At 37.0% G+C, this 23,935-nt stretch overlaps 1 protein-coding gene across 2 annotated transcripts; it reads left to right on the forward strand.

The window, feature by feature from the left end:
- On the forward strand, positions 1-23,553 carry LOC114247540 (methanethiol oxidase). Of its 2 annotated transcripts, none has more exons than XM_028180529.2 (11): positions 1-783; positions 8,122-8,273; positions 11,869-12,054; positions 17,598-17,757; positions 17,840-17,951; positions 18,478-18,675; positions 19,074-19,171; positions 19,467-19,651; positions 20,008-20,157; positions 22,711-22,829; positions 23,151-23,553. In XM_028180529.2, the coding sequence occupies exons 1-11, from the start codon at positions 756-758 to the stop codon at positions 23,197-23,199; spliced, it is 1,437 nt and encodes a 478-aa protein (XP_028036330.2). In that variant the 5' UTR covers positions 1-755; the 3' UTR covers positions 23,200-23,553. The 2 variants fall into 2 exon arrangements, with proteins under 2 accessions (XP_028036330.2, XP_028036331.2); XM_028180530.2 differs by lacking the exon at positions 1-783 and adding an exon at positions 2,409-2,557.
- The last annotated feature ends 382 nt before the right edge of the window (positions 23,554-23,935 follow it).

Consider the following 23,935-nt stretch of genomic DNA (forward strand, 5'->3'; position numbering starts at 1 on the left):
TTTCGGCTGGGACGCGAGAGGGCGCCGCTCGCGCTCCGCTAAGCCACGTGACTCGTTGTTTGAATCGTAAAACAAACAAACAATGTTATCTCTATACAATACAGCTAAACTATGAGATCAAAATCGCTCGGAGATGAATATTACAACGAGACCGCCGTACAGTCACGGCAAACTTTTCATGTTATTCAGTTTCGTGGTTGCTGTGTTCCTAACGGGAGTATTTCTCCGAAAAAGAAGCAAACAATCGCAGCTCACGAATCCGCACGAAATTCAGGAGCCCGAGGACATCGAATACGAGTCTATGATAAATGCGAACGCAACGGAGCCGACTAAAACACGAAGAAAAGAATACCTGTACCGCCTTTTGACAAATACGACCCGTTCGCTCATACAAATGGAAATAAAAGCCAGGAGACTGGAGGAAAATATACGAAGGATCGAGGAGAAGACTGCGGATTTATTGTGGAAGAACAAGGACAAAGCGTTGTGGCACATCCTATTCAAGAACATAAGCAGGCACATTTCAATACGGCACGAGTTTCATCAGCACGCCAGCCTGAAGCGTATTATGAAAGACGCGCCGCACTCACATAAACGCAAAACAAGAAGAAAATATTTATCACACCAATAAACATTTATATAAAATAGTTTGTACGATAAACAGTTTTGTGTATAATAATACGTTTATGAAGAACATTATTTTTTTAAACTGACAATAAAAGTATTTTATGTAGCATCTTCTTAAAGTGTAACGAATGCAGTCGATTTTAGTCCGCGGAGCACGTAAGTCCCATATGTCAGTCTTATTTCCTTGTCACAGTATTATTGTGTTGTATTCGCCCGCCCGCTAGTATTAACGAGAGAACGTTTTCTGATATTGCTCTTACTTTACGTTAAGGTAAAGATTGCAATTTGTTTTTGTCAAGGCGTATTCCGCACACGTACCCCGTGATTAACGAGTTTCACACGTAGCCTTAATGTACGTGAATTAATTACATTTATATATACGATGTTACTTGAATATAGCTTTTAGGTATTATTATTAAGTTATTAAATCTCTGGAACATGCTGTTAGTAAATTGGTCAATCTCAATGTTCGTTTATAATTAGATAGTAATTCTTTTTGGATGCGATTTGTTTTAGGTTGGTAAATCCTACAGTGCTTAAAGTCTATCCGGATATTTATCACGGGATCCGGGTATGTACGTGACCTAAGCCACCTCTAGCTACTGCTACTACATCTGCAGCTTATATTTAACGGGTGAAGGATGCGAGTAGAACTACCTGAACCCTCCGAACCCCTGTTGTCCCATAATTTTTCATCTGCTAGAGCTTAATGTACGGGTGAATTCCGGGATATCATTTCTTTCTGTGTCAAAACATAGATGGAATTAATGAAGAGATATGACTTTCATATAACATATCAAAGTGGGCGTAATCACGCGATTTTATGATGTCTATGACCTCTGCTTATCACTTAACAGTGTGATGCAGTAGCTTCGCTACCGAATACCCGATTATACACATGTCATGTGAATACCCGCAATGCGATATAAGATCGAATACTACGTATTTTTGCCGAAAAGCACTCATCTGTCTTAAATTGCGTTTGAGCATATAAGTTGTAAGGTATATAGGTGCAGTTAATCATCTAACACCAAGGAGCCAGTTCATTAATTTATGCAATTAACAAATTAAAAAAAAAAGCAAATGGGTCCATGGGCAATCACTCACCATCAGGTGGGCAGAGGGCCGGGCAATAAAAAAAGTATAAATAAATGAGCAAAGACAAAAAACGTGAACTAAGCATATACTATTATATACTTACTATTTATATAATATATATATTTTACTGGTGGTAGGACCTCTTGTGAGTCCGCACGGGTAGGTACCACCGCCCCGCCTATTTCTGTCGTGAAGCAGTAATGCGTTTCGGTTTGAAGGGTGGGGCAGCCGTTGTGACTATACTGAGACCTTAGAACTTATATCTCAAAGTGTGTGGCGCATTTACGTTGTAGATGTCTATGGGCTCCAGTAGCCACTTAACATCAGATGGGCTGTGAGCTCGACCACACACATAAGCAATAATAAAAAAAATTATTTAAAACTAGAAGTTTAAAACAAACTGTAATTTTTAAAACCGCCATCAATATATGTCTGTTCATTTTTAATTCGTACGCCAATAATAATTAAAAACTTTATAAATTGGTTTTCACACTTTAAAGCGAAAATGATATAGGAACATATTTTATTATCACCCGTAATGTTTATTTTCTTGTCATGTACACACAGTATCCGCTACGTTCGGTTCTAATATACTTTAATTAAATATGAACGTTCTGATCTTTGCGATTGAGCTTAAAGTCGTTTAACTTATTTTGTGGTTTGTGATGTTATGATTTTATTGACCGATATGCAAAGAAGTAGGTACAGGAAAGTGAACGTCAGATATTATTGTGTTTGTTTTAGTTCACAGTTCATTCACTAGTCGTTCGGTTATTCTGTAGGCTAGTTGTTTGTTGTGTTGTGAATTTAATTTTGGAAGTCATGTCTTGTTGTGAGTTATTTTTTTTAACGCAAAATGATTCATTTTTGTTTTATCACTCAGTATTTTTATGGTGGAAATAATTGGTTGATCAATTGTTTAATTAACATTTTATCGGCAGAAAGCTAGTGTTGTAGCCGGTGACAGTGACTTGTAATTGTGTTAAAATAATAGCAATTTTTCTCGTAACTAACGGGTACAGTGACTTGTGATTGTCGTAAAATGATAGCTATTTTTATTTAATAACATGGTTTTTGCTAATTTTTGGGTATTCAAGTACAAGGTTTAAAACGAAAATAAACTTTCATGTTTCTCAAGTGATTACAAATAAGTTTTTATATTTTAAGACCCTTTGGATTTTTTATTTAAGATAACATGAGATGTATTATTATTTCCTAACTAATATTTCAAAGGTTATGTTAGAAACTTGATTCATTAACGGTGCTTTTAGGTACCTCAAGCACCGGTCATCGTCCTCGCCGAACCCGTCGCTTGCGACGAAGAGCTCGACGAGTAAATTAACCCATAGACACAGCCCACTGAGTTTCTCACCGGATCTTCTCAGTGTGTCGCGTTTCGGATCCGGTGGTAGATTCTGTGAAGCACTGCTCTGGCTAGGGTCAGTGTTAACAACACTCCCGGTTTGAGCCCCGTGAGCTCACCTACGCGTCTTGGCGAAGCTGAAATAGCCTCTCAAGGCTATCAGCATAGGTGGAAAAAAAATTTGCAATTTTGTTTACGTTGACGCTTTCTTGGTTCTTCTAGTGACCATAACTACTGTGGAGGGGACTTTAGTAGGTAGAATATTCATTAGGTCTCAGGGTTTGGGTAAGCTTGTTCGTGTCTCGTGTGTATTTTTGATATCTGTAAAGCAGGAGAAAGTCCTTGTTTGTTTTAGGCACATAATAACGTATGTAGATTATTTTCATTATTTTATCAATATACATTGTGTCCCTACAGACTTATCTTTAGACCCGAACACTTCAAGCTAATTTGTGGAAAAAAACATATTTTTGGAATCATATTATCAAACATAATCTAATCCAGTTTTTTTTTTAATCACGGATGAGTCAACAAAAAAAAAGCGAATCAATGTGAGAACGTTTTGAAATCTATATGCCAATATTTAAATTTAACCACTATTGACAGATTGACTGAAACAGATTAGATAAATAATGCACTAGATAACGTATTAGCCATAAATCAATTTGAACAAGCGATCGGTGGTTTTCAGGTTTAAAATTTTCACATCTTCTCATTTTACTGGATAGGTACCACCGCCCTGCCTATTTCTACCCTGAAGCAGTAATGCGTTTCAGTTTGAAGGGTAGGGCAGCCGTTGTAGTGTTAAAACTGAGACTTAGAACTTATGTCTCGAGCTGGGTGGCGGCACTTACGTTGTAGGTGTCTATGGGCTCCGGTAACCACTGAACACCAGGTAGGCTGTGAGCTCGTCCTCACATAGGAGCAAAAAAAGAAAAGATGTGTGTTGTCGTGGGACGCCGAATAGGAACGAAGTTCCTTATTATAAAAATATTAATTTTAAGTTCTATTCGAGGTATAAAGAAAATAAAACTGGAGGTTTCGCAACAACCCACGGTTATTCGGTAACTTGCGAACTTATTGTGGTACACTTCATTCACGGCTATTTGCATACGTTATTACACGTTATTACAAAGTTAACTGTGTGCATTACTAATAAAAATCTTACGTTACGGACATATTTTCCCGGTTAGGGTAACCCTCCGTATCGTCCCATAAGGAACTTCGTTCCAAAAAAATATTTTACGTAATACTATTCAAACATTCCTTATTAAGGGTGACTGTTTTTTTTTATTGCTTAGATGGGTGGACGAGCTCACAGCCCACCTGGTGTTAAGTGGTTACTGGAGCCCATATACATCTACAACGAAATGCGCCACCCACCTTGAGATATAAGGTCTAAGGTCTCAGTATAGCTACAACGGCTGCCCCACCCTTCAAACCGAAAGGCATTACTGCTTCACGGCAGAAACAGGCAGGGCGGTACCTACCCGCACGGACTCACAAGAGGTCCTACCACCAGTAATTACGCAAATTATAATTTTGCGGGTTTGATTTTTATTACACGTTGTAATTTCTTCACCGTGAAAGTCAATCGTGAACATTTGCTAAATACGTATTTCATTAGAAAAATTGGTACCCGCCTGCGGGATTCGAACACCGGTGCATCGCTAGACACGAATGCACCGGATGTCTTATCCTTTGGGCCACGACGACTTCACTGTTTATGCCAAAGACATAGTACGCGATTACTACACCGTTTTTTTAGTAACCTAGGGCATATTTTTTGTCGGTTTCCATAGACCTTGCGATATGTCAATGGATTCTCAACTATATAACGCCTTCCCTTTAAACCGAAACTAATTATTATACGGCAGAAACAAGCTGAAGCTACGAAAAAACTTCATTAATAAGCCCGTATGGTTTTAGTAACGCGATCGAAAGGGACAAACCAAAAACTTTAATAAATCCTAGCTCTAAATAAGCAATAATATAAAATATTTTTCTTATTTAATAATAGCTACGAAGAAATAATATCGAAAAGACTATTTTCAGCCTTTTAAACTTGGGCTCGACTCGCAGAATTACTGTTCTTATTTGTCAGCCCTTTGAGAAGATTATTCGACCGTGTCACGTGATAAGAGGAATAAAGGACCGGGTAAGAATGTACAGCGACAAAAAATGTCTAAAGGGTGCTTCGCATACGCAAAGTCGAGGGCTCCTTACAAATTAATGAAAAAATTCGGTAATGTAAAATTGTTCTGTCAAGTCGGTTGTAGCTGCGGCAAATACGATGCTATGGTCTTGAATCAAAAGGCAGAATAAAATTTCTTTACATATAATTATAATAGCAGAAAAGAAGATTTCAGAACAATTAAGCATCGCTTCATCTTCTACTTGTCAATAATTCATTAGACTGTGATTTCAATATTTTCGTGTTGTATGTATTTTCATCTATTTTTGCTCTAATCATATAATTAATAATTTTTTTATTGCTTAGATGGGTGAACGAGTTCACAGCCCACCTGGTGTTAAGTGGTTACTGGAGCCCATAGACATCTACAAAATAAATGCGCCACCTACCTCGATATACAAGTTCTAAGGTCTCAAGTATAGTTACAACGGCTGCCCCCACCCTTCAAACCGAAACGCATTACTGCTTCACGGCAGAAATAGGCAGGGTGGTGGTACCCACCCCCGCGGACTCACAAGAGGTCCTACCACCAGTAATTACGCAAATTATAATTTTGCGGGTTTGTTTTTTATTACACGATGTTATTCCTTCACCGTCCTTGACCGTGGGGGTCAATCGTCAACGTAAATAGGAATTATTATCAAACTCAGAGAACCCCCAAAATCCAACACTTTATGTAGGGTCGTTTGAATTTTATCATTCACGCCTCGAGGTAGAAGAACATCAAAGCAATACCTTAAACGTCTTCCCAAGAACCTTACTTCTTTTAAAGTAAATTTTAGGACATTATTTTCTCGTAATTTAAATAGCGCCGCATAGAGAAACAAATAAAAATAAAAATTCTAAATTAATTTCTACTTATCAGAATAATAAATCACAATTTTGAATTTAGAACACCGTTATTTTACACTCTAGATTTGTAAACGATTTCTCATCTATAGTTTTCAGAATTCACAGATATCCTAATAAAATATTTAATTTTATTATCGCATAATTATTTAATTTTGGAAAAAACAATTGTTTTCGCTCGGAACCGAACATCAATAAAATCGTTTTATTAGGAAAGCAGTATTTATCTACCAGGAAACAGGCTCAATTTATGCTTTGCTTAAATCAAAGAGGATGTCGTTGACATTAAATTTGTCAAACTAATAAAAGACAATTTACGAGCAAAGGGATCGCGAAAACAGTGTCAGATACATCAAGAGGCTTGCAAGTTATCTTTCGTAGCTCGAGGCATAGCATCAAAGAGTTGTCTGAAACGCGCTGTTTTAAATCTTCTTGACTTTAATCTAAATGCTTAGATAAAACCTTTTTTTTTTTCGTTCAAAGAAATCTCCAGCACTTGTCGGAATATTAATCATCATTTTAACGTTTACGCCTTTTGACAAAGTAAAGGAAAAAAAAGTGAACCTTAAAAATAAAGCAGTAAAATTACGACATTTAGTGAAATTGTCTGCCATAACACTGAATTTGAACGCTCAAGGTTATTAATTTTGTTTTCTGAAAATTCGATTTCAAACAGTTATTTATTATTTGTAAAAACTAAAATAGTTTAGCGTACCTACTACATTATTAATTAAAATTCTAAGCTGAATAACTTTATTAGCAAAACATTCGCATGATTACTTATTAATATTTATATGAACAACATGAGCTGACTGAATTATAATATGTTGATGCAATTACATTTTGCAAAACGCAATCTATATGCAAGAATCACCTGACATGATTACCTAATAAGGGGCCTGTTCCCCTATTCCAACGCTCCCCTTACTTATTATGAAACGGAAAAATTATGTTTTGTTGCCTACAGAAGATTTATTGGTGACGACAGTCCTTCCTAACTGGGAATTCGGGAGAAAATTGAGTGCTGTTAAACAATATTGAAAGGAAATTAAATACAGAAAAATCTTTCGTTTCGTAATGGGAAAACGATTTTTTTTTGTTTTCGCTTCGATAAAATGATTTCGTATTGGTGAATTGCGCTGTTGTTTTCCAATGAATAAGATTTTTCATGAAATTCGCTGTCGTAATTCATTAGGGACGACTTTGGAAATCATCTTGAACACGAAACGCTTTGTGTGCGGTCGCGTGTGGTTTCTTTTTATTGAGGTCAAACTTTCTAGAAAATTTAGTATATGGTAAAATACCACAACTTGAAAAGATGACAGTTTAAAAAGGTTCAACAAATATTCGTATTTCATAGAACATTTCGCGATCAACACAGCGAATCATGTGAATGAAGATTAAAAAATCATTAAGAATTTCGGATCGGTTGTGCCTTAATGAGTGAAATGTCCGAGGCACTATAACCCAGTTAAAATTTCGTACCAATTATTAAAGGACAAAAGTTCTGTAAAAGAGGTCCACGAATGAACAAGCCGAACAAACCGTGTCCAGAAGTTTTGTTGTAATCACCTGCCTGTGTGCATTTTCTCAAAATCTCAAATGCTAATGAGTCACAATTGTTTAAATATTTATACACGAAGAAACACTACATGGTTTTTTTTATTGCTTAGATGGCTCATGGCGAGCTCAGAGCCCATCTGGTGTTAAGTGGTTACTGGAGCCCATAGACATCTACAGCACAAATGCGCCACCCCCCTTGAGATATGAGTTCTAAGGTCTCAGTATAGTTACAACGGTTGCCCTGCCCTTCAAACCGAAACGCATTACTGCTTCACGGCAGAAATAGGCAGGGCGGTGGTACCTACCCGCGCGGACAAGAGGTCCAACCACAATTTAAAGTGGGTTTAGAAAACGCAATAAAATCACATTCTCACCACTTATAAACGACAATTTACAATCAATCAATTCATGCAATTAATTTTGACAGGTAAAGGACCAGGGTATGCGTCACCATTAGACGCATTTAATAATGGACCGAGAGAAGAACTTCTTTACGTGGTCTGCGTTCGGCCAAACAAAAACAAACAGGACTATCTTGCAACAGTGGACGTTGATTCTAAATCCCCAACATACGGCCAGGTGCGTAGTTTACGTGTTACTAATCACATACGGTATCATTCATCATCATTATATTAGTTCTGACGTTTCAAATGGTTTACGCCTTTCGTGGATCCTGATGTTGAAAATTGATCCATTCTAGTTCACGTTTACTGAATACCGTAGATAATACCATGATTTTTACTATTTCTGCTTTTTTTTTATTGCTTAGATGGATGGACAAGCTCACAGCCCACCTGGTGTTAAGTGGTTACTGGAGCCCATAGACATCTACAACATAAATGCGAGATATGAGTTGAGATATGAGTTCTAAGGTTTCAGTATAGTTACAACGGCTGCCCTACCCTTCAAACCGAAACGCATTACTGCTTCACGGCAGAAATAAGCAGAGCGGTGGTACCTACCCGCGCGGACTCACAAGAGGTCCTACCACTAGTAATTACGCAAATTATAATTTTGCGGGTTTGATTTTTATTACACGATGTTATTCCTTCACCGCGGAAGTCAATCATGAACGTTTGTTAAGTACCTATTTCATTAGAAAAATTGGTACCCGCCTGCGAGATTCGAACACCGGTGCATCGCTCAACACGAATGCACCGGACGTCTTATCCTTTAGGCCACGACGACTTCAACACTGCGACGACTGCTGCAGAGTACTCATGCGTTTCGGTTTGAAGTATGACTTTAAACTCAAATATCTAAAGGTTGTGTTCACGTATGAGATCCAGTGATTTCTCATACCAAGTGGCCGTGAGCTGATCCTCAATTTTTTTTATTATTTCTTCTGTAACAACATTTTATACGTCAGCACAAAACATAACATAATATAAGTAGCACATACATTAATCTCAAAATAAATGCTAACACAATTATAAATACCTACTGCATACATTAGCGAAACAAGCGGTTCATTTTATGGTTCTCGAAGAGCATTAAAAACATTTTAAAAAACTTATCGGCTTAGAATATTATAACATTAACACACACATAACCTACAGTTAAAATAAAAAATCATGTTTGCTAAACTTATTTTCACCTAAATTAAATACGTCAAAACGAAATATGTTTTGAAGTAAGCTTGAATATGAGAGAAAAGCAATGCATAATAATGATATTGAATTTAAATACTAAATGCTATCATTTTAAATTCGATGTGCTTCATTGTTATCGATTTCTCAATGTCATAATATTGAACTTGGGATATTCGAAGTATAACATCTTTTTTTAAATTAGATAAACCTTGTTTATTTATGTATATAATATTATATATAGAAAAACAAGAACATTGATAAAATCTTAGTAAGAGACTAATTCCGATTTACAACGAGTATTCCTTTTATTAAATATTCAAGTACCGTCCGCCTCTCGAATGAACCCCCTCCTTTTTTTTGGGCCGAGGGCCGTACCTCCCACTACGTATCCGCGCCAAGGGGGTACGTGGGTTACGTAGAACTGCTCCGCAGGTGTGGGGGGCGGACCTCGAGCCCCAACCCCTCCCGAGATCAGAGCCCGGGTGGGGTAAGGGGGTAACTGCGGTCGACACTGAAACCAGACAGCGCAGCTCACCCCAAAGACGCCCGGCCGACGGAGCCTTCGAGGCGAAGAACGAAGGCTATAACATCAGCCGTCATGGTACGGTAGGCCGTCAGGCCGCCCTGATAGTGCCGCTGGTATCCCGGAATACCCAATTGGACCAGAACCAGTCTGCTGGGCCAGGACACGGTACACCGCCAACCGATTGCTCTTTTTCATAATGGTAGTGATATTACTTCTCGGCAGCACGCTAGAGTGCTGGTAGCGCGTCGCGCATCCCTAACCCCCTAGGTCGCCCCATGATATTCACCAGGGGGAAGCCGCCTCCTACATGGGTCGGGACGTACGCTCGTACTATCTCTTCCGGCCCCCGGCTCGATGGTGACGAATCCGTGCGGAGAGCGAACAGCTCTCCCTCTCTCGTTCCTCCACCTCCTTCTGCGAGATGGTGATGACAGAAGTCGAGCACTACCTTCCAGGACGTGTCGCTACCGAGCATCGTATCCACGACGATCGGCAGCGACGATCCTCTCCTATAACCACAACAAGGGCGGCGCGCTGCTCTGCTCAGGCGGTGCAGCGCGCAAGTGTATAAGTAGTCCGCAGTGCCCTTCTCATCGCGGTCGTCGCAGTGGTGATACTGCGCCGTCGGTTTCCTATGGCAACGCGGTGCAGGTACCGGTCAAAGCAATCGTGGCCGATGAGCACCTGCGTCAGCAGAAAGGTGAGGCGTCCTTGGTTGCGGCCCACCCAGTCCGCAAAGCCGGGCGGAGCGTCTCCACAATTCGTGAGCCGTAGGACGGGTTCGCCAAACCCGTCTCGTTAACTCAAACGAGACCATGAATTCAGGACGGAAGGCAAAGATTGGAACCCCCACGCTCGAATCACTCCTTCGCCAGGGCACCGTTCTCCCCTACATCAAGGTCGCTACGCCAGGAATTAACTCTTCTACCCGGTGTGTCTCGAGCACTATGAAATGTTTTTGTTGAACAGGCTTGCAGAGAGTCCTTAGCATTAGGCAGCAACTTGGCTGTCCTAGCATTGCTGATGTCCATAAGCGACAGTGACTACTTATTATCAGGTGGGCTGTATGGTCATCTGCCAAGGAAGGCAATAAAAAAATCGCTACTTCTCCGTCTTAATTGGAAACATTTCACAGTAGTGTAAGCTTTAGAAGAAATTTTCGCACACAATATATCGCATTCCGGCTGTTAATTCTGTGTCGTGAACGGTATTGCAATGGTGTAGTATACAATAATAGTTTCAAGCTGAATCCTGAAATCCTGCAGGATTACCGAGACGTTATTGCCTCCCAACGATATCCCAGGACTGAATTGAGGACGTGAAGGGTTTATTCTCTAATACCAAAGTCCAGTAATTGCGTATTTTTGTTGCCCTTTGGTCAAATAAAGGAGAATTTACGCTGGGCAATATTGGGCTAGTAGCACACAGGAACTAATTAAGTGCCTGCGAGAGAAAATGATATTTGCTAAAAATGGAGAGAGAGCATTATCGTAGATGGCTCAAGTAGGTTACCGAGAAATTAAGCAATTTTCTCCAAATGATCTGGCGAGGTCAAGTGCTTGACCTTTTTCAATTTGATAGGACGTGAACTCAATATAATGAACGATAACGAGAATAGTAACAATGTTAAATATTACATAATTTTTTATATTAATAATCTTTTGTATCTGAGCATTGTTCTTAAAGCCATGTTTAATAATGTTCGTGGCTAATTAAGTTTATAAAGTGCTTTTATAAATACCAATCGTACTTAGCGGTCGTAGTTAAACTGAAATTTGGGTTCATCTATACTAATATAAAAATCTACAGTGGTTTTTACGGATGTTCCGCTATAACTACCAAACCATGCATCCGATTGACTTGAAACTTGGTATTCATGTAGAAAATACATGTACTTAATAGATAGGATAATATTTATATGAGTGTTGGACTGCCTAATAATAATGACAATAAATAATAATGTTAATTTTAAATGCCCAGAGAAGCGGGCGAGTATGGCTAGTCTAGCTCTAATATTTGATCATGAGACTTAATTCAATTGAATTTTGGCACTCAGGTCATTCACCGCACCTACACGGGAGTAACAGGAGACGAACTGCATCACAGCGGCTGGAATGTCTGTTCCAGTTGCCATGACAACGCGGCACTGAAGCGAGACCTTCTCATAATGCCGGGATTGCATTCCTGCAATGTCTACGCCGTTGACGTCGGGACCGATCCTAGGAAGCCTCGATTGCATAAGGTAGCTATGGTTATTCGAAATATCGTGTCTCACAATACTTTTATAATAGAGTTTGTATGATTTATGATTTAGGTAGGTATAAAGTTTTACGGATACTGCCTATATTTAGATTCGAATGTTGATTTTATTAACTTAATTAATTGTATTTTCTTGGATATTCGCCGTTATACGGTTGAATCTAGAGTTTATTATTTTCATGTGAACTTCCCTTATTATAACTTGTTATTCCATATTACCCACTACCAATAATTATAAATTAATTACATGTTGTGATGGATTTTGAATACACGATACTATTTGTTTATCCTGAAAGTCATTCGCGAATACTTAACCAATATGAATTTTCTAAAAAAAAATGCTTTTTTAAATGCGGGATTTGAACACCCGAATAGACGCGTTGTTTGCTGCTAGTACTTTGAGCGTCTTATCCTTCAGGGCATGTCGACTTATATACCGACGACATACAACTTTAATACAGAGTACCCTTGCTATGTTGGTAAATTATAGTTTACAGCATTTTAGTGAACTACATCTCAAAAAATCTCATAATAATATAGAGTCTGTCTAGTTATTGTTCGAACAATACCTTCGAGTATGTGGCCTCCACTTATCTGCCCTCAGAATTTTACCTTATGTCAAACATTATTCATTCCTACTATAACGATAGTGGTACGTTAATCAATTGAAAGGATGGTGTCACGCCTTTTGCCGCATCACGCTGTATATGACTACGTTTTGTAAACAAGAAAAAAAATTCTAACGTAAAATTTTGTACGTGTCTTATCGCATCAGCGGGTGTAACTGCAATAATAAATATGCCACAGCGCTTGCTGGTTAGCAAATTTACGCAATGATATATCTACAAATTGGGTAGTAACTTATGGCTAAGACAGTGTTATGGCAACTCATGATCCTAAGAAAATGCAAAGTGTTTAAATTTTTTCCGGATTAGAAATATAATGGAAAGGCTGTGCAGATATCGTTGTCAAATAAAATTACGTTGGATAAAATAAAGTCTTCGAAACGAAGGCCGACTGCAGATTTATAAGGACGCCATTTATCTGACTCAGGAGCCAGTTATTTTCTATTTACCTTCCAAATGTCTCCAGATAGCTTAATTCGATTTAATTCGCTGCTTTACATAACAAATATTCTAGTTAACTAGCTAACAACTCAGCTATGAGATCACATTAATTATTTTGGATAACAATTTAGTGTTATATGTAGATTTCAATATCATTAGGATAATATGTTGACAAGAAAAATAAATTAACTGACAATTTTCTCGTCTATTTATGTATGCATCAAATAATAATTAATAAAATTCCGTAATACAATTCAAATATCTTTCTTATAACCTTTCTGCATTTATTTTTTATAACCTACACTAGCAAATAAGCAGCAGTTATGTAAATGGATCGATAATATGCTACCAACAGTGAATACTCATGAATGCTTGCATGTTTTAATTTAGGGCAACAATCTAAATTTCTAAAGTAGGTACAAAAGAAGCCTCTTTTTAATTTGTAAGTATTCTCTTCCCGAATTAATTTTAATGAACGTACGCATAAAGAGATTCTTCGATATTTTAATTAGATAAAATTCATCTCATTAAACTTTGCGTTAAACACCCACCGGCATGTTCTCAACGAAATTTGTGAAAAATAATCGTAACCAAATTTGTATAATATGATTGTTTTCATAATTTTAATCATTTGTGAAGGATTATTTTTTATATTAATTATAAGGATGCATATATATTTTAGTTTAAGGATCAACATTACAGACGGTGACCGATTTTATTTGAAAATATAACTTTTATTTATATGTTTTGACCGCATATCAAGTAGGCTGTGTGTAGCTGTAGCTTATCCTCTTATCGACGCTTAAACAAAACAATGAAAGTAAAGCGAGCTTCACTTAGAGCTTTTTGCATTGACCGGCATGTTCAAAGAAAAAAGACCAAACGTAGTGTAACTTAGATTAACTCGTACTACATTTATTTGAGAAGTGAACTCTGCTTTTCAGCACAAGAAACGGGTTTTCGAAGACAGCCAAAAAGGAAATCATATCGTCCGCCCATAGTAATAATTTAAATGAGAAATATGTGGACATACAATTCGTTTTTAAACTTCAAAAAAGAAATAGATTCTCAACCCGACTGCGTTTTTTTAAGTATTTTTTTGCTTTTTTTTTTGGAAGCAGTCTCATTTAATCCCATTTGAATTTTAATAAGATCTGGCCAAGAGCTTTTAGAGCTTTTGAATTATCCTTAATAATGCCTTAAAATTAAAAGTAATATTGGCCAGCACTGCTCCTGCCTATCGCATGACTTCCCTGGCAAATAGTATACGTGATGAAATCGACATATTTGTTTGCCATGCTTCTCTAGCCTCACCTAAAATAAATTTAAGTTCCGTGATCCACACCGAGCTGTAGACCAACCACACTTATTTTGATTTCTATTGAACATTACTTTCCCTCTTTTTATTATTGATTGCTCTTTGTATGTTTTTATATGCAGTTTTTTGTTTTTGTTTTTTTTGTTTTCTTTGTCTTAATTTTAATATTAGTTAACCATATTTTTATCTTAAGCACAAGCGCTCTTAAGCAATATGTGTTCACACCCAAAAAGGGTGAATTCTATAATGTATTTTTTTTATGTAAAAAGGGTCAATGTTTATGTATCCAGTTGTGTGAACCTAATAAAAAAAGCGTACTTAATTGACTGCGACTACATTGATAACATTCTCGTTTTATTTTGTTGAGTCTGTTTTCTTTTTTGTTTAAATCTTTGTTTTACCATATTGATAGATTGGATTTGGTTTTCGATAACAAAAGTCGAGCTCAGTGTTCACACGAAAGAGTAAAATTTGGTCAAGTCAATATTACCATTGGAATATTAGCGTCATTTGAAGTGCTCACGAATTGCTTTAATGAATACTTAGCCGAAATTTCATTAAAATTTAACCATTATTTCTACGATAACAACATCTTTTCCATTCAAAAGTCAAGAGTTCATTAAAAGTTGAAAAGAGTAATTAAATTAACAAGTAAATTTTCACTTTTCTATGAATTGAACAAATTTAGCCGCATTATTTTGTTGCTTAAGTTAATCTCAAATAGAACACAAAAGTCAAAAGATCGTAAACGTAATTAAATTTTTCATAAATAAAATCAGTTTATACGCCTACTGCTTTTTTTTTATGATTGAAGGATTACTGGTGGCCCGGAGGCCTTTCCAGTTTCACCAGGACAGGTGGGCGAGCAAAGGCTCAGCCAGGAGGGATGGGATTTGCTAACAGCTACCCGAGCGCCTCCAAAGGAGACCTAACAGCTCAAGAGAAGCTGCTTCGCGAATGAATCCGCTGCTCTTGAGCTGTGAGGTCTGTGGCGGTAGCTATAATATGAGTAGAACAGAAGAATGGTGACAAATACCGGACAGCAACATTCGGACCGTCGGTTCACGTAACCATTAAGTTTCTATTCAAGATTTAAAATTTTATTTGTGCTTCTTATGTATTATGTCTGAAGTTATTTAAAAGCTCGATCCCAAGAGCTATAAAATATGAGTACAGTACACATATATTTGCTGTTCAACAAACATATATTTATTCGTGGAAGGGTACATTTTACGGTTTGTTATTGCGATTATGCGTTCAACTCTGAAAAATGGGCTAATCACTATACGACCAAATTGAGAGTTTTACCTCATTTGTCAATGTTGGTGACAGCCTATCACTATATGAGATCTATGGACTCCGATATCAACTTATAATTAGGTCACCTTAAATTCATTTGCCTATGCAACCACAATCATGCACCTTGCACCTTGTCACTGGAAAAGTGGAAGGAAAACGTCCTAGAGGCCGGAGCCCCAAACGTTGGTCCGACCAGATCTCCGAGCAAACCAGCGGACCACTTAGCGCTGCACTACACCAGGCAACTGACCGGAACCGATGGAGGCTGACAGTCGACAAGCTAAAACTGAGTCACGATTCTCAGCAACGAGGGAGCGATGGAAAAGAAGAAGAATGCAACCACAAAAACAATCAGTGTTCGGCGATTTTCGTCTAATATAAAATCGTGATATGCTTCTGAGGTTTTGTTCGATTACGATGAATGATTGAAATGCGATTATAGGTTTTTTTTGGGACTGAATCTCTCAATAAACTCCTAATAAAAACTAATGCGATTAGAGCCTTTAGCCACAAGTAGCCACTTATGCTATTGGAAGTTACGATCCACAAATAAAATTATTTAATTGCACGAACCGAAAACACACTATAGCCAAAGCTTAATGACCCAATGACCAAAACCGTCAAATATGGATTTATGAAAATGCTACGCCAAAAAGTTATAAATATCCAACAAAATCAGAGTAATCAAATAACTATCTAATCACAGCAACTGTTCAGGAAATTAACCTATCTAAACAGAAGACCACGAAACATTTCCGAAGAATATCAATCATTATCCAACGCGATAATTATTGTAATCAGTAGCTTTGGTTGTGAGTTCGCAACTAACTCACGCCTTCCGTCGAACTCATTCAGGATACATCGAGAAACTTCTAACAGTGCTACTCATGAAGCTTGCAATCCGATTGTATTGGCTTTCATGGAGTCTTTCTCGAGTACTTTCCGTGATAAAATAGTAATATTACTCTCTCTATTGGGATTATTAAAAATAAATAAGGATTAAAGATATTAATAGCTTGTGCAAGAGTTTGGGGAACCAGACATTTTCATGTATGCATATGTATGTATGTTAAAATCTATGAAGATGTAACGTACTATATTGACTGACCGGCGGTGCAGTAATTAGTGCCCCTGATTACTGGGACGGAGGTCGTGGGTTCGATTATCTCGAAAACATTCGTGTGATGAGCAGGTTTATTTGCTCTGTCGGGATGATCAATATTTATATATGTATGTTTCTATTTAAACGTATATAAGTACTAGCTGTATCCGTTCGCTTCGCTGGGCATTTAAAATTAACATTATTATTTCTCACCCCCACAAAGGTTCTCATCATTAACGCCCCCCCAACTGGTGTAGGGAGTCCAACACTTATATAAATATTACCCTATCCATTAAGTACATGTATTTTTTACATGGATACCAAGTTTCAAGTCAATCGGATGCATGATTCAGTAGTTATAACGAAACTTCCGAAATTACCGCTATAGATTTATATATTAGTATATATAACTACATGAAGATCACGACCACTCTGTCAAGAGTGACACGACTGAGAAGAAGAAGAATAGATGTATATCAATCTCTGGTTCCCATAGTACAGGGAATCCTAGTTTGATGCTAGGTGATCTTGTGTGGCTTTTCTCTCATTTATTATTATTACTATGATAATCTACTATCAATTCCTTCATGAGTACTTGAATTAATGTAAATGTTTATCCAATAAGTTCAGCTCAAAAATGTTAGGAACTTATATGGGATTTCTCAATTACTTTTCTCTTTATCATCTTATAAAGGTATTCCAATATCCAATCCAAATATCCAAAATATCTTTACCGTTAGGTAATCGACGGCTCAAAGATGAGGTCATTCAACTGCAGTTTCCCGCATACGACGCACTGCCTGGCAACCGGCGAAATTATGATCTCAACGATGGGAGATGAAAACGAAAACGGAAAGGGGGATTTTGTGCTCATCGACTCGAAGACTTTGGAAGTGACAGGTGGGTACTGAACGTGATTTGACGGAGGGTAAGAACACTCTAGTTTGAAAATACTTGTGAATCAACTATGTTTGGTTTTTAGGAACGTGGACTAAGGGGAAAAAACTTGCTAAATTTGGCTACGATTTTTGGTATCAACCATACCATGATGTTATGGTTTCCTCAGAATGGGGTACTCCGAAATATTTTAAAAGGTATTCTCACTCTATTAATTCATATTAAATAGATATTAGTAATATAACTTAAATATTTCTCCATTTTACTGAAACTAAGTTTACTTATTAATTTGGAAACACCTGTCACATATTTTTTGTAAATTGAACGGGATCGAGCTTCTACCCTATAAACTTGATATCCTAAAGCTTGTTTAGGCAAATATTAAAGCAACAACTTACTAAAATATACGAGTTAATTCATTTGAATATAATCTCGTACGCTTTATGAGGATTATACTTGCTAAAGTTATTAGAGCGTCAGCCTTAAGGATATTATGGTAATATCAAGATATCATATGATATTTTCGTAATAACATTTATGAACAGAAACTCTCGCGGTGTCACGTTATACATAATTAATTGTATCATTTCCTGGAGTGGAATTATAGCTAAAATTATATCATAATATTAAACGAAGTTAATACTAAAATTCAGCTGAACTTTCTTTATTTTGCAATTAAAATTCTTCCTTGGTAATATTTTTGTTTTACACTTAAATTCTTAGCGGATTTCACGCAGAAGATATATCCGACCCCGAGCGATATGGTACAAAGTTAAATGTTTATAAATGGTCAACGCGCGAACTACAACAAGTTATAGATCTGGACAGCGAGGGTTGTGCTCCATTGGAAATCAGATTTCTTCATGATCCGAAATCCGCTCAAGGATTTGTTGGGTGTGCAGTCCAGGCCAATGTTTACAGGTACGGACATATTTTGTCTGTTTGTTTATTTTGTTGAGCTTGAGGTTTATATAGCTTATGTATAAACGTTGCTAAATAAGTCTCATTTCATACGCTAAGGCGTACAAATTAAAGAAAAAAAAAATCTCCTCGTTTTTTGGTGTTGATTGAAAATATCCAAACATCTACAAATAACACCTTAGTCGTTCATGACCACGAAAACTAGACAGTATTTGAAACTTCCTAAATAATAGATTAAATTGTAAAGGTATTTTATATTGTAAAAGTTAATTTACTCGAAATAGATGACATTTTTTCTCAGACTCCTCATTTATTGTCATCACTATCGTACGAATTCAAATAATAGGAATTACTAAGTTTACTAGTTACTCGACTTCAATTTTCTTTTGTTTGTATAGATTCTACAAAACTGCCGAAGGAACTTGGAAAGCAGATAAAGTCATCGACATACCGGCTAAAAAAGTTTTCAAAGATGGAGTCGAGTCGGAACTTAACGGTAGCTTCTTTATTTGTTTTATTTCGTTTACTCTAGTTTTTCTAACGTTAACTCTCAGTTAAGACACTTTCGTCTCAACCTATTTATTACCCAAGAAGTCTTTTTTACTTAAAGTCGACTCGACTTTTATCGATATTTAATTATCCTTAAGTTCAGGATCTAAGCTGCCACTTTGTTCTAAAAGTAGAGTATAGCTAAAACGTGCCACGAATATCTGATATTAAGCGTTGGCTTCGATTCAATCCAGAGCTTTTGTTCGCTGGAACATGACAGTTCCATTAACTTTTTGTTCTAGGTTTAATATCTGACATTCTTTTATCATTGGACGACAAGTATTTATATTTCTCGTGCTGGCTACACGGTGATGTTTATCAGTATGATATATCGAATCCGGAGCACCCAAAGTTAATAAGTCGTGTGCATCTCGGAGGGAAAGTTGCTTCTGAAGGTTTGAAAATCCTGGACAAGGAAGAGTTAAAGGCGAGCATTCCATCTTTCTCAATAAGAATTCGTAACGGCACAAATGAACGTCCCATGACTCGACGCAATTACATTTCCCCGTGTCATTCTTTTCATTTGAGTTTTTGCCGTCTGTTGTTTGTTAAATTACATTTTCGTTCACGCTTCTGTAATCTTTCGTGACCTTTCGACGTTTCGTTTTATGAATATTGATAAATTAATTTCGTTGTTTTTTCTCTCATAATTTACTTTTAGTATTAATTCTAAAAAAAGCCAGAGAAGTTTTGTGTGCTATTTTTGTTAATAATTTAAATTTTTTTAAAGTCTGTCTAAAGTTCGAAAACATTGGGTTTCATTACATTTTTTTTTATATTTAGAATTCTGAAAAACCGATAACAGTCAAAGGCAAGATCCTCCAGGGTGGACCACAAATGTTGCAACTATCATTGGATGGAAAACGCTTGTATGTCTCGTCGTCGCTATACTCACCTTGGGATAAACAAGTTTACCCTAAAATGGCTGAAGAGGTAAACATTCATAATGTTAATTTTTTTTATAAATCACTGCTAGCATTCAAACCATTTCTTTCAACAAGTACATAGTCAGAATAAGAAGTACTTCTTTATGTGAAAATACTGATCTCAAAAAAGCATACTTGTCGGTAAGTACAAGTAACGTTTTTACCAACAAATAAATGTTTGTTCATTTCTAATATCACTTCCTTGGGATCTTTTGTGTCTCAGATATCCCGAACATTCTCGACATTACAAGCAGAAAAATGTCGAACTTACTTCCATTATTAAATGCTACATACACACAAGCGTTTGTGAAGATTCAGAAACATTTTTATTGCGCTTGGTGGGGAAAAATATACTGCCAGTCGGGCTATTGTATCTATGCCGACTTGGCAGGCTGGTTCTGACTGGACTGGACTTCTGAACTCCGTCGGCTGGGCGTCCTTGGGGTGAGCCGCACGTCTGGTTGCAGTGTTGACTGTGGTAGCCCCCTTACCCTGTCCGGTTTCTGACCTCGCAGATTAGACGCTCAAGGGAGAGTTTAGTGGGTAGGGCTCTACCAGCCTTGGCCCACGGTCCGCTTCCAATATCTGCGGACCGTCCAGTCCCAAATCCTACGCGCGTCTCCTAGGCGCGGCGAACTTGTAGGAGGTTTAACCTCAGAAAAAAGTAGGGGTAGTATTGTATCAGTAGGCAGTCATTTGGCTCTGGCTCAAGTGCCATGAGCGACGATAACCACTCACTACTGTATGTTTGTTTGCCTATAAGGCCAATAAAAAGCCTCGGAGTCATCATGGCTTTTATTTTTTATTGTTTAGATGGGTGGACGAGCTCGCAGCCCACCTGGTGTTAAGTGGTTACTGGAGCCCATAGACATCTACAACGTAAATACGCCACCCACCTTGAGATATAAGTTCTAAGGTCTCAGTATAGTTACAACGGTTGCCCGACCCTTCAAACCGAAACGTATTACTGCTTCACGGCAGAAATAGGCAGGGTGGCGGTACCTACCCTTGCGGACTCACAAGAGATCCTACCACCAGTAAATGGTTTAAATTGGATGGCAGTATTGGTCTTGCGACGTCACCACTTAACACAACACACATGTCGAGCAGTAACAAAACGAATCATTTTTGTTTTTGCTACTTGCTTACAACCGGTTTCTTATTTCTACAATTTTTTTAAAGCAGTACATATACGAATTTATGTTTTTGAGGTCTATTTCTTCTGTGGGGCCTCTGTCATCTCTGATTAATGAATTATTCACGAGCCACCACATTTTGTCATACAAATAGCTGTCAGATGTAATTTTAAACCCGGTCTACTGTGGACGATTTTTTGTATTTTATGACAGGCATCCGAATCTCATTTTGCATCATTAGACATTTAGGAAAGGACGTTATTCTTCTTAATTGTCACTTAAAGGGATTCCCTTCGGGGCTTACCGAAAGAAACAAAGAAACAATTGTTATTACAAGAAAATGTACCAAATTTATTGGTTCAATTAGAATATTCAGAGATAATTGTGCGTCTGTAAAATACGAAACTTTTATCTACGTTAGCTTGAAAATCTGAGCTGGTTAAATAAAATTGGAAGGCCTGGTTTTGTCGTGTGAAAAGTGATTTGTATTTTGTTCTGGGCAAGGTTTTAAATCGCGAAATGAGGTTACAGCCCACTTAGTGGTTACCGGAGCCCGTGATATTACGTGGGCTTAAAGTTATTTTCCACACAGAAACCACATTGAACAGATCTTTGGTTAGTGATAATACAGACCTGTTTGGTATTAAATGTTGCATAATACATAACTTAAGCCCTGATTTCCGCGCAAATGTTTCCCCATGTAACGCACGCATCGGGGCATTAGCAAATATTTTGGCATCGCTGTTGTCAACACAAAACTTAATTGTAGGGATCTCGTTACCATGAGTATTTTCACTAAACTAAACATACATCAGCTCACTGAGAATTCACCAAACATAAATTAACAAATACTTAAAAAACTACTAAATACAGTAGTGGTATAGTAGTCGTAGACATCGCAATGTGAATGTCGATATCCACTTGAATTACGAGGACTAAGAAAGTCTCAATTGTAATAATGGCTGTCCCACCCTTCCAGTTGGAACACTTCGCGGCAAAAATCGGCAGGATATCTTCTCATGTACCTATAATACATTACTATCCGAACTATCAGCAGTACATTTGTATATCCAGTATGTAACAAGCTCCAAGCTAAGGCACTTGAATGTTGAGTTTTTTGTAAACAAATTGATAGCTTTTGATAAAAGCTAAAAATAATTGTGCAATTCACATATAATAGAAAAGAAACCACCAGAAGTAGTCTATCTCGCTGTATCGTCGACTAAATTCTATAATAGATATTTGTCTATTTTTAGAGTGACGTATTCGCTTTATCGAGTTTCTAATAATAGCAGTGCTAAAGAAGTTTTCGTTTTAAAAATATGTTTCTATTTTGAGAGTCCACAGTTAGAGAGTCAAGTCAAGTGTTGCATCGGTACAAAACATATCCGCCCATGAAACCTACTTTTCCATTGTTCATCCAGGGCGGGTGGTTAGTAAAGTTAGACGTGGATACTGTGAATGGAGGCATGAAGTTGGATCCGGATTTCCTCGTAGACTTCGGGGCCGAACCGGACGGGCCGGCGTTGCCGCACGAAATGAGGTAACTTTAAAAACGTCCGACCGCTTTCCTACAACTTTTTGAAAGTGTGTTTCCTTAGATCTTTTTGTGTTGTGTCGGTTTCATTAATGATGCTGGTCTAGATATTTTTTTTTTAAAGAAAAACGTTTGGTTCTTTGCGAACGTCTTTTAACGAGCAACATGAATTTTATTCGGTGCTTGCCAAAAATAAACCTAATTTTGCAGGATCATTCTTAAAATTAATATACTTTTATAGATTGAATTTTGTCTGGAGATTAGTAAATTTCGGAACCCAGACAATATTCTCTTTTTAATTGATGTTAATTTTGTTATTCATTCTAGATACCCCGGCGGAGACTGCACTTCAGATATTTGGTTGACAGATGACTAAAATATCATTCGTTGGCTGGCTTATAATAGAATTTATACTACATATTATCAAAATGAAATCTGCTATATACGATAACGTCATGTGCCCATATTTTTGGACGTTTATTAATGTATGTAAAATAACTTTAGCTTTTATCTAATAATGAAAATGTAATCGATTTATAAATCAATTTGCATTATATATTTTTGATATTTTGCAGAGCGTTATTTTTGAAAATAAATGTGAAATACATATTTAGCTTAAAGGAAAATTATCATAGTTGAGTAAATCTATTAACTGTATCACAATAAAGAAACATTCTGGTAAACTTATTATATGTATACTAAAAATCGATCAATAAATTATTGTCATGTACTTTTTTTTTACTTTTATTATTTCCCAGTTGTGTACTTTTACTAGTCGCTTTATGTTTCACATAAACATAAGCAGTAAACAGGTACCTATTATAATTCCAAAATATCGTAAAGTCATTTTCTTTTTAAAAAAAACCTGTCTGGACCTTAAAGTAAGTATTTATTTACAAAAATTATGTTGATAATTTGTTTTATTTTATGCGAGAAGAATAAAGATAAGTTTTGTGACTAAATACTATCATTAGCGCGACATCAGGTTAAACAAAAAGGTCAGAGGTCAAAGAGAACAGAAAATAATACCGTTCGTAGCTTCTGCATTGTTGATGAAATATTTGAAATACCTAAATCCTTGAAGTTGTTCGGAATAGTGAGATAGTTTGAAT

This window comes from Bombyx mandarina, chromosome 11 (genome assembly GCF_030267445.1).
Source record: "Bombyx mandarina strain Sakado chromosome 11, ASM3026744v2".
NCBI lineage: Eukaryota > Metazoa > Arthropoda > Insecta > Lepidoptera > Bombycidae > Bombyx > Bombyx mandarina.